At 37.5% G+C, this 12551-nt stretch overlaps 1 protein-coding gene across 1 annotated transcript in view; it reads left to right on the top strand.

The window, feature by feature from the left end:
- Positions 1-12551, top strand: part of LOC134563761 (protein phosphatase 3 catalytic subunit alpha) — a 175121-nt gene that overhangs the window by 124104 nt on the left and 38466 nt on the right. The window contains exons 4-6 of the mRNA XM_063422012.1: positions 8566-8677; positions 9862-10007; positions 11918-12057. Of these exons, the coding sequence (XP_063278082.1) occupies positions 8566-8677; positions 9862-10007; positions 11918-12057 (398 nt within the window). The remainder of the gene's footprint in view (positions 1-8565; positions 8678-9861; positions 10008-11917; positions 12058-12551) is intronic.

The following is a 12551-nucleotide window of genomic DNA, read 5'->3' on the forward strand; positions in this document are numbered from 1 at the left end:
CCTGCAGGAGTGCATGATCTCTGGCTTTTGATGCAGCACTTGAATCCACAGAGAAGTGGTGCCTGAGTGCCCTGTTGGTGGTGCTGAGACCTAGTATAGCCTCCAGGTCAGGCTGTAGAATGTGGAGGTAAAATGACATCTTTAGCTGGCTTGTGAAAGAAAGAGTGTCCTATCCAGCCTGCCAACTTTGACTAGAAGTGAGTCAAATACCAAGCCCAAATCCTCAGTTCCAATGCTCATAAAATAAACTAGATGTTTTCTTCTATCCTGTGTTATTGCTTGATTTTACAAACTGACAAGATGAAGCGCAAAACTATTGAATAAAACCTGATGTGGATTTGTTTTTCCAGGTTATAGCTGATCTAGTCATTGAACAGTCAGTCAGAAACCCTTGCTGAACTCTTGGTCTACAGCTTGACTGTTTCTGTGGAAAGTTCAGACTGGAACTCCCTCTGAGTCAGGGCAGAATGCCCATTACCTGTTGGAAGCAATATAGATACTATGATACATGTCTGTGTGTCTGTGACTAAATTAGATGGCATCATGTGAGAGCACATCTATTGCTGTTTCATTCTACATCCCACAAGTACACTGTTGCCGTATTGGTATACAAGTATATAAGACCAAGCAGCTGAGTTGTTTACGTGTTCAGAAAACAGATCACTGTATTATCTTGCCAGTGTTTAAGGTAAGAAGCTTCTGAAAAATTAGATTCAATAAAACTGCTTTTGCTGTATTAGTTTATTGAAAAACTTCATTCAAGTTTTAACAGAATCTTTTGGAACATTTTACAAATAGAAATGTGCTATTCCAAGTACAGATGCTCTAAAAACTTAAAAATTGCAAGGTTTTTTTGCCCACATGCTAAAAATCAATATAGTCAGGATTTAGTCTCATACTGAAGTCGGCACTTTGATCATGATTTTTTTAAGCTTGAATTCATGATTTTCATGAGAACTGATCCACAGTGAGCTGTGAGCTAAATCAGTGCTGTGGATTATCAGCTGGATTTCATGGGGAAGATTGGGAAGGAGGAACAAGAAGAACTTCACAGACTTAAGCCATTGTGCAGCACTATCTTGAACTACCATTTTTGGTTGTGATAACCTCATTCATATCTCCTGTAGTCTTTGATTGAGACAAGATGTGTCTGGAAGAAGAAAGTTTTGTCTTCACTTCTATATACATGGGCTTTTAATAAAAGAAATAGAGAAAGTGGATTTGCTACAGCTTTCAAGTGCTTCTCTGACAGTTTACCAGAAGCTATCCCAGGGCTATTACCAATTAAAGAAATAGCAAGCCATATAAAACAAAGAAAACAGCCTATGTATAGGCATTAATCCCCTTAAAATCTCTCATTTAGTAACCTGTCCATACACACTTAGCAAATTGTATTCTGAATCAAATTTTTCCATTCAGGAAAATACTTTTTAACTAGAAGCAGTATTGGCTTCTGCCAGTGCCAAGGAAATATCTCAGCTGTGACTTATATTATTTATTTTGTATGTTAGGTTCTCAAATCACTACTTTTATTTTTTTGGTCACATAACTGATTTTCCCCACCTGTCACCTTGATTAAAGAATGTCTTTGAAAGGAAAGGCAAGTTTCAGTTTCATAAGTGTATTTGGATGTAGAGCTGTGCATTCAGGCACAAACTCAGCACAATGAGTAGTGACAAGGAAGGGAAAATTGTGAAGAATGCAACTTGGCATTTACAGAGGATATTTTTGGTGGCGAAGAGGACCTAAGTACATAGATCAGGCACCAACTCTTGTTTGTACTGGGGAAGTCGTGCTGGTAAACAGTCCTAGCCTCAGTTCATATTTTTACCACTCCAATCACATACTGATCTTTCTTCCATACATCTGCTGGCTCCCCTTTCTGCTGTGGAGACAATAGACTATGGCAGTTCTGGGGTCTTTCCAAAAGAATTAGGTAGCTGGTCCAAGGTACTAATCATAAGTAACACAGCCTTTAAAAAAAGTCCCCTTGATTGCCGTGTGATCTCTAGTGTAAAAGTGACACCATTGAGCTTAGACAGAGCTGAGTTCTGATAGTGGGCGAGATAATCCTTCTCTGTGGGCTGCAAAGCATTTGGGATTCTTCTGGATGAAAGGTACTACATAATGCAGGCTATTATCATTAAGAACAGAGAAAGAAATTGCATAAGGTAGGTGGAAGGCATTTGATAATTCAGAGGGAAAAAGAGAAAAGTATTTGTATGAGGCACTCAGCAGAAATGTCAGTCCTTGCCCTATGGAGCTTTTGATCCAAGCCTCAATTCTTCATGTGCATGCTCCATTTTTACCGGAGTTAGCTTCACGGCTGTAAGAGGGGAGTGTGTGTTTTGTGTCTTTTATATTAGTTCTAAGCAACGAGTCAAAGAATGAGAGATTGATAGAGAAGTTGCAACAGGTAAAAAGAAAAAATGTCAAGTTGTTAGTAGAATGAGAGAAGATTTCTTGGCACAGACAGAGTCTTTATTCCATATTTGCGTTCTCTTTTTCATTCGACCTTTTGGCAGAGCCTGGGCATTTCTTCATTTAAAATAACAAATTTTTGCAATTTAATACAATGCATTTGTTTCCTTGGCTATATAACTGAAAACGTTTCCCTCTCGTGCTTGTGCACTGTTCCAGGGGTTTGACTCCAGAGTAGAAGAAACCCCTTGGTTTTCACTTTCAAGCAAGTTTTATGGTCATGGAGAGTAGAAACCCAAATGATCAAAACAGAGGACTATTTTTAAATCTAAAGAATAGTTAAAGTCTAAGTGGGTTCTGCAGGAATAGGTTGTAAGGGAGAATGACTAATCTCTCTACCTGAGTCTGAAAACTCTTTTGAAAAGCAGACAAATGCTGTGCAGTGTAGGGAGGAGTGTACTTATAGACTGTTTTTCATCACAGTCTTAGGAAAATTACAGAGTAAAAACCAACTATAATGGCTTAATAATAACAATATGTAAACCAACTGTTGGAATTATTTTCTTGCTCAGTTCCATGTAACAGGATACTGTCTTGTATGTCACTTGACCATCATGTGGTACATAATGATCATTTTTGGCAGAGGAGAGAGATAAAATATGGAGAATTGAACCAACGTTCAAGAATAACAAAACTGGAGTTACGGTTCAGAACATGCATAAATTTCCTCTCCTGAATGCACAGACTGAAATTTCAGGAGGTGAAACTGGTTTTGTTTCATTTCCAGCAAGAATAAAGTGAGGTGTTTGGAGTGAATCTGGAATTTGACCACAGGACCTTGCACCAATTTAAAAAAAAGCATCTGGTGCTTGAGATGCTTCTGAACTCAGTAAACTGTAGGAAATTAAATGGTCTCACCCAAGAAAAGAATTACACATAAATTTATGTTAGTAAACAGTAAAGTTAATGCTGGTGAAGTTGTGTTTTTATTATCTCTCAAGTCTCTGTGAACTTTTGAGGATTTTGTTGGAAGAATGAACACTTTCAGCATCCTCTATTACTGTAGTATGTTAATGTTTTCCAGTAAACAGCTTGATTTAAAATAATTTGGGCTGGTCAAGAATACTTCACCAGTGAAGTCAGTCATTTTGTTCAGCTCTCTTAGAGCAAAGAAAATCCTAGAACTTCAATTATCCTGAATTTCCTTGCACTCTTCTTCTGTAGACTGGTAGCAAATATCTTTCTTCATAACAACAATTTGCATCTTCTGAGATCTCATTTTTGTATGGCAGTGCTCCTTAGAGCTGTGAATATTCAGTAACTCAAGTTCAGATTATTTTTATATATATTAGATTCCCAGACTGGAACATCTGTTTGTATAAGGGCCATCCCTGCAGCTTGACTGGTCCTGTGCCAGCTGTTCCCAGTATGAGTCCCCAGCATGCCAAGAACCCTTTCTGGCTGCAGGGGAAGAACATGTGAAGGCACCATTTCCCCTGCACTGATGCCATCTCTTTGTGGGACCCATCTTCTCAGAGAACAGCTGTGGCCTTGACACAAGGTCCCAAAAAGGAGGGTTAGGAACCATCCCTTAAATACCTGTTTAGAAAGTACTAGCTATAAGAATTAGAGGAACATCTATGAAAAAAAAATTCCCAGTCAGTTTTAGGTTGAAAAAGAGGTACTTCTTTCTGGATATTTTTTATATTTTCAGATACTCTTTTTAAAGGCTGAAATGGGAGTAATGTCATCTAAACATTAGCAAACAGTATATTGCGATTTTTCTGAAATCCTACTTGTAGTGAAAACAATATGACTTTTCCTTTATTTGCAGTAGTGTTCAGAATTTTCTTTGTGCTCAAGGGATAGTAGTTCAGAAATGGCATTGAGTTGCATCTCATGTGAGTATTCTGGTAACAGCTGCAATGTATCTTTATTTGCTTCTGAAATCGTACTGTAATAGTCATCCCAGTAGCATGAATGCAGCTATGTGTTTAAAAAGGTACATGGTTTCCATTGGGATAGTTACTCCATATTAGGAAGCTGTATCTGTACTAGATGTTGTGATGGTATCATAATTTCAGTGCACCTTAAGTAATGCATTTTTTGTATTTAGGTGAGGCACATGTTAGAGTGTGCAGGAGCTATGTCAATTCCACAGGTCACAGAGCATCAGTAGAGACCTTAGCAATGTGTGGCTCAAGTTATCCTTTCAAGTAAGAATTACCTCACACCTATGCACACTTTATTTCATCTGCTGGAGGATTGCCTAGTGCTGTCAGTCATTTGGAGGGGCAGTTCATCTTTTGTGGCCCACGCGAAGCCACACAACTGGCAGTGAGCTGCATCTCTCTCTTCCTGGCACTACCGGTGCCAGAGCACCCAGAAGTGAGCATTGTGATGCTCTGGTTGTGCTCAAGTGGCCATGGTGATGATTTTTCAAGGCTCCTTGTTTTAATCACATAACATGAGATGCATGGAAGAGCTATGGGGCCTTTGGTTTTCCTTTCTAGGGTGGGCTGAGATGTGGAATTGTGCAAATGCTCAAATTCAGCATGCAACAGTGGAGTTAAATCCCAAGTCTGTTTTGAAAATGTGGGCCTTTGGCCCACACAGTGGTTAATTGCACAGACCTTTTCTTTCCTGAAGCTGAGACTGCCAGAACCTCAGCAGGAAAACAGCTTGACTATGGGAGCTGGGAGGTGCACAGATTACCTCGTTATTACAAGCATAACGTATCTGCTATTTCAACAGGTGAAAGACACTAAACAAGTGAGACGAGTTTGAGGGTCCTCAGTTAAGAACCATAACTTCTTTTATATAGACATATCTATAGATACATAGATATAGTTTTTTGATAGGTTGAAATGAAACACAGAAGAGTTCCTTACAGACGTCCAGATTGCAAGGTCTCTGCTCTACGTTTTGCATAGTGTTACAGGAGAGCTGATGTTTAGGATGTTCTTAATGAAAAAGTTGAAGGCAGAAAGGTATTTTAAAATTTTATGACAGGGAAGCAGTATTAAAAAATACTTAAAGATTTTATGCTCAGATTTTCAGCAAGGGTAATTTATCATATGTCTTTTGACTTCAGTCAGAAGCACAGGTAGGAAAAAATCAAAACCAGGATGTTTGCTCATGATTTGTTGTTTGGACATAAGGTTTTTGGTATGTAAATGATTATAGGTTGATGAAAATAGTTGTCCTCATATTTGTTCTTTCATTTGCATGGAAAACGAATTCGTTCTTATTTACTATTATAACATTACTTCACTGAACTACTGAAAAAAAAGGGAGAAACTTAAAGGAATCATGTAAAAAATGTTGCCAGAGCTTTAGGAGAATGAAAGACTTAGTTACGAGGGCAATGTAAACCACTTCTTTTTTAATATGCCATTTCATCTAATTATCAATTGTGCTTTTCTAAGGGTGTTTTGGCGGGATTAGAAACTCTCAAGTAACTTGGATATGACTTTAAAGCTGGAGCTTTTCTTGCATGGATGGGGGTGTCACGTTAAACTTCTAGTCTCACAACATTTACATCAAATTTTTGCACAAGTGAGTAAGTTTAATGTGGAAGGTTCTAGAAATTCTTGTAGGAATGAAGAAGTCATCATCAAAGAGAGAGAATTGCTGTAGTGGTGTGGACAAGTTCAGGTTTCTTGCCCCATTGGAGTGAAACCCTCAAACCCAAATCTGCTGGAGTTTGCATAGAGACAGAGGACTTTCTCCAGGCATACCCTTTGTGGTTGTTTTGGGCCACAACAGATGATTCCTGGGGTCTAACACCATAATTCCATGCTGGATTATGTTAGCATGATTTCCCTGGCATTTTGACATCGCTTCTTGCTTCCTGCAGTGGCCATAGCACCAGGGAGGTGGAAGAATTGACATGAGCTGGTAGGCCTTCCATGTGTTTCCAAGTGGGAGAATTAGTTTTACAATTCCTTACATATACTGCCTGTGTTTTTGCTGTTTTCCTCTAAGAACAGAAATTACAGATAAAGAACAGACAGAGCAGATGCTTACATGTAATAAATTCAAGGCAACAAATAGTATAAAATTCCTGCTGCTGTGTGGTTATCTATGGACAGTGTGAGCAGAAAAATTGAAATGTTGAATCCCTTCTTGTTTTCCTTTTTTTCCTTACAAATTTACTGTGTAGCAAACAAGGGAGCTGAAATCTACGTGTTGAGATGATTAAAGTTATTATTCAGCTGTTTTTCAAGACACTCTGAATTGTAGAAGGGAATCCACACTATAATGTAGAAGCATTGCACTGACAGCAATGTTGATGATGTTCTAATTTGAAACCATAGAGTACATTCTGAATTTCTAGTCTGTTGATTATTAAATTAAATGAAATGCTTTTCTTTTTCCAGTAGAACAAAAGGGAGTGTTAGGAAGGAGTTGTAAATGAAACTGGGGTTTTTGGACACTTTTTGTTTCTTGTGCAGCATTTCTGCAGTTCCTGGTTATCTAAACAAGGAAAGGTTGGAGTAAAAACATGTCTTGGTTTGGGAAGACAGGTGTCTGCGAGGGAAAACAGGAGTTTCCCTGGGAATGGAGAATGTAAACCCCCCTCCCTCCAAATTACTGTGTGTTTGCAATTAACAGCTTTCAGGCAAAGGTTTGGGAATAGGAATTACAGTTCTTTACTAGGAATATTAAAAGTACAAATGTTGTAGTACAAAAAAAAAAAAACCAAGCAAACAAACAAAAATTCCAGAAACCTGACAGAGTCAGAAATATAAGCTGACATCCTGTTGGTCAGGATGTTGGAAGCAGTCCAAATAAATCCTCCTGCAGAAACGGATGTAGTTCTGTCAGAGTAGAGATGATCTTCTAGAAAGGATCCAGTGGTGGTAAGATGGGTCTGGTCTTCCTTTGTAATCCAGTGGAAGACCAGATACCTGGTGTTCCTGAGTCTCATTTTCATCTTGGTAGGACCGGTTGATTCCCCCCCTGGGCGGTGCATCTCACAATGGGATGATGTCATGTTTTCAGTCATTGGAGAGCCATAATTGCCCATTAACAGAAGATATCCCTTAGAGGGTGGACGGGTTGTAGAAAAGATAAGGAACATTGCTCCAGCTGGCAATTGTAACAGCTGGCCTATTATCAGAAGGCACCTGCCCCCTCCCCACAGCAGTTATGAGGAATGGGTTATACAAGAGATAAAGAAAACATCTCCCCAGCTGGTTTCAACAGATGGAAAAATAGAATCAACTTTTTTTTTTTTTTTTGTTATATAACCCACAACAAAACCATTCAGACAGTTTTTCTAACTTTCTAGTTTTTGAGAGGACATTGTGGTCTATACAGTGTTCCTGCAGGCAGTGGGCTCATCTCACGGGATGAGTGGGTCTTATTTCCATCAACTTTCTTGGAGCTGTGAGTTTGTTTTCAAAACAAATATTTTAATTGGATGATTTAGAAAAGTCTGAGCAGAGCTTAGCCTCTCCAAGTCTTTTCTTTTATCTTCAAAATCATGTCTAGAAGAAATATCATCTCAAATAGAAATCTTTAGAAACGAGAAAAGGCATTATAAAAGCTTAGTAGTAAGTAACTTCATTTAATGCAAGAGCTTTGTGGATCTTTTGACCCCAGTGGTATGTAGGAAACAATGTTAAGTGAAAAATGAACCATGTTTTACTTTCATGTAAAAACTGTGTAATTCTGAAAGCTGAGGTATTTCCTGAAGTGAGAGTGAAATTGTTTTGAGGCAAATTTTCCTTAAACCAGGAAATGCAGGTCTTCTGGTGAAATTGTTTCTGCGGAGGGTTTCTGCCCAACCTTCCAGGTGGAGAGTGTGCACTTCATTCTAGAGATGCACAGCAACTGCTGTGTGAGAGCTGCGGCTGCTGAAGGCAGTGCACGGCAGACCAGGGAGGTGCCACTCAGCAAAAAGTGTAAAACTCTGTCAGAATATACCATGTATCAGGATGAGTTTCAGCCAGTTCAGGCTGAAGTGCAGACAAGTGTTTGAATGTAGTATATGAAGAATGAAGTTAATCAGTTGAAAATAAATGTTTTGCACAGATTGCTTTTACTTTTTCTGCTAGTTTTTTGTGATGGAGGGAAATGTAAATTGTTCTGTCATTAATTATGAATTCTATTTTTCTTTCTTGTTCTGATTTGCAGTGTGTGCTGTACTTGTGGGCCTTGAAAATCCTTTACCCCAAAACACTGTTTTTACTTCGTGGGAATCATGAATGTAGACATTTAACAGAGTATTTCACATTTAAGCAAGAATGTAAGTTTATCTTACCTTTCTCCTCTTAACTCCTTTTTCAGCAACTTAGTTATTTTGCTAATATTTGATACTGGTTCACTCTTAGTAAATTTTCATGTACTTTCCATGTTAACTCCATTAATTTTAAATTGTAATCCCTGTTCCCTGAGAGGGCAGTCACCTCTCAGTGGTGTGCAATGGAAGGGTGTAGACTCCCCTCACATTTGAGCTTGCCAGCCTGGTGTGGGAGCATCCTGGGACTGCTGTGCCTCCATCTGGGCCTGGATGCCCTTGGTAAACATGTACTGATGCTGATGCTTTTTGCAGCAGCTGAGGGTTTGCTGCCCCACACAGCAGCCTGGCCGGCAGAACCTGCTGGCACCCGTGACAGGTTCATGACTGCTAGTTAAGGAGGGCTTCATCTCACTGGGCCTCATCTCATGGAGCAGGAGAAAAATGCAGGGAATTTTTATTTTGGTTTTTCTTTTTCCTTTAGGTATAGCATTTTCACATTTATCCTGTGTGTAGGCTAAACCTTTCAATATGCTCTTTTTATATGAATTCATTTCTGCGTTGCAAGAAAGGATGCAGTGACACATAAAAGCCCATTAGATGTAGACCTTTACCTGCACAATGAAGCTTTTTTTTCCGTAAGATAAAACTATTGCCATAAGTGTGTGTGTTTCCTTTTTACACTGGGGATAAAGGAAATGTTAATTGGCCAAAAGGCTTCATGGTCTACTGAGTTTAATATGCATATTGGTAAATTAACATTTCAGCTTCATTGTACCACCTCGTTCATTTCATAATGGCATTTCGGTAGATAATTAATTATAAGGGACTGGGCTAAAGTTCTGACTATTTCATAGAGATGATATTGAGTGATAATGATGATAACCATTCAGCAGATGTTTTAAGGCTTGCTCTACAGATTTCATACTGAGTAGAAATGATAGACTGTAATGGTATATTCAGTTGTTTATTTACAGTTTTTTAGAAAAAAAGTGATAAAATTTTATTAATTTCACCTCAGGAAGAATTTTTCCAACAGTGGATTCCTGAAGATACTTCTGTATGAGGCAAAATTTTGGGTACAGTCCTCAATACCAGATAGAACAGTGGGAGAAAATGTTTGAGATATTAAGCATATTCTTTTTTTCTCTTAAATCTTGATGGCACTTTGTTACCATCTTAATTTTTAAAAGGTAAAATCAAATATTCAGAACGTGTATATGATGCCTGCATGGATGCCTTCGACTGCCTTCCCCTGGCTGCTCTGATGAATCAACAGTTCCTGTGTGTGCACGGTGGCTTGTCTCCAGAGATCAACACCTTAGATGACATCAGAAAAGTAAGTCTTTGAGGTATTACCTATTAGCACAATGTAGGCACCATCTGATGACTCCTTGTGCCTTGTTATGTGTTCTGTGCTTTCTTGGAAAAAATAAAAAGAGCTCTAGAGGAACCTAATGATATACAAAGATGTAATGAAAAAGGCTCATATGATTGCAGTGAATATAGCTGGTATTTTTTTAAATAGTCAAGAGCTTCATTCTCAATAGGTTCTGCCATATTTTTATTAGTTCTGCATTTAAGTGCCCAGCAGATTGTCTAATTGAGGCATCATAAGTTCATGCTTGCTGTACTCTTATGTTCTGAAAAATTTCTCAGAAATCTCATGGAAGTTCAGAGAACAATGTCAAACAGCTTCTTCACATAATCCAGTGTTATTGCATGTTATCAAAGATTAATTTTTTATTCATGTATTTTGTAGAAGAGATCTCAGTTGGTATTTCTAAGAAGAGATATTTAAACCATTCATTCTTAGTGCTCCCAGAAAAAAATGGTTTTTGTTTACTGTTTCAGACTTACAAACATGGATATATATTTCTGAGCTTTCAAGTTAGTAAAAAGTAATTCATATTCTGAGGTTAATTTGTAGTCTACTAAGAAATTAATATAGTTTAAAAAACCCCAAACTGAGCCAGTTATTATATGTTTTGATTGAAAAGCAATTAGCTTAAGATTTTAACAGCACTTTAAAAAATTACTGAATACAAAGTTTTGTTTCTGAGGTAAAGGTTCGCTGTTTCAATTAACAAAAATACTCTGCATAAAAAATAGCTGGCTCTGCAACAGCATAATGGCAGATCAAAGTTGTTTAGCTCTCAGATTCTAGATTAGGTTCATTAACACCTTCCCTTCCCCCTGCCCAACCCAGCACATTTATCTATCTTCAGCAAGCAGTAGAAATTTGGTTTACATATTTGTGAATTTTTGTTTAATTTAAACGAATTGTAATTACTTAAACATTAATTGGAGAGGGCTGTAATAAAAAATGTAGATATGCTCAAAATATGTGGAGAATGCAAAGGTAAAATTGTAGAGATCTCTTATTAAAACTTTCTGAGTGTTGAAAACTTAAAAAACCAATTTGTTCTCTTTGAAATTTACTGCTACTACTGAATCATTGCTTGATCTTTCTCTTCAAGAGAGAGAATATTTCAGACTGCAAGCCTTATTAATACACCATCTTAACAGGGCTGTTCTTATATGAAAGAATTATTGAGATAACACATCGTGTTTTTATATTACAGAGTTCATGCGGGAGAATACTGATTTTTATTATTTTATTATTTTGCTATACTAAATCTTATTTGCAGTGTGATTCTATATCGTTTGAAGTTTTAAATACCTATAGTAAGACCAGAAAGAAGTTTTTAGCTTCTTAATTAGGGTTGAGGTTATGGGAGCAACAGGAATGTCAAGCCAAGATGCTGTAATGCAGAGATATTGTCTTGATATTTAGATATAGCTTTTTGTGAAAATGTACATACATCTGAATGGGCCCTTGCTTTGAAATAACTATTGTATTTTCTTGAGGTGCCCCACTTACATAAATTGAATGCTCTAAGGGTTGAAAAATCATTAAATACAGAAATACTATATTCTCCTTTATCCATTGGAATGCTTGCAAAAACCAGTAGAAAAGGCAAAATAAAAGCAAAGAAAAATTGCCATAGAATGGGAATCCACTGTATGTCTTAATTTTCAGTAATATCTGTTCCTTCTATGCCCTGTCAATGTTTACAAGGAGTGTTTTGCTGTTAGTCAAACTCCATTGCTTTAAAGCTGAAGAACAGATTGCTATGAATCTCTTGTTCACCTGCTCATGTATTGAAAAATAGTAATTTTGCTTCAATGTTTCTGTAATACATAGTTGAAAGAAGTTAGTATTTCTTTGTCTCCTATTTTTCTTAGTTAGATCGATTCAAGGAACCACCTGCATATGGACCTATGTGTGACATCCTGTGGTCAGACCCGTTGGAGGACTTTGGAAACGAGAAGACTCAGGAACACTTCACTCACAACACAGTCAGGGGGTGCTCGTACTTCTACAGGTGATTATTAATACCTTGAATACATTTCTGTTGGTGAACTGGTTCTGATTTTGCAGTATAAGTGTTTGCTTGAACTTTGTGTCACTGCTTGGGTAATTAGGCCTTTTTTCTGCAGGCTAGCCTTGTTTTCAAAAAAATTCACACTTGCTTTATTTGAGTCTCTTCAAATGCCACATTGGGAAAACTGTAATTCACTTAATTTTATTCACCTAAGCCTGTGTCTTTTGCTTATTTCTGTTCTTGTAAGTTAGAGAATGAATGCATCACTTTTAAAAAGAGGTGCATAACTGCATTTCTGGTTTGAAAATTAAAACTTAATTTCCACTGAAAGATGCCGGCATTGGAAACCTGTTGTTCTGCAGGGTAAATAAAAACTATGATTTCCCCAACAGAGGTACTTTTTTTTCTCTCAGTTTGATCAAATGATTTTTTGTTTGTTTGTTTGTTTGGGAATAATTCTTCTCAAGAAATTCAGTATTTGAAGAGCATTTGTT

This window comes from Prinia subflava, chromosome Z, assembly GCF_021018805.1.
Source record: "Prinia subflava isolate CZ2003 ecotype Zambia chromosome Z, Cam_Psub_1.2, whole genome shotgun sequence".
NCBI classification, from domain to species: Eukaryota; Metazoa; Chordata; class Aves; order Passeriformes; family Cisticolidae; genus Prinia; species Prinia subflava.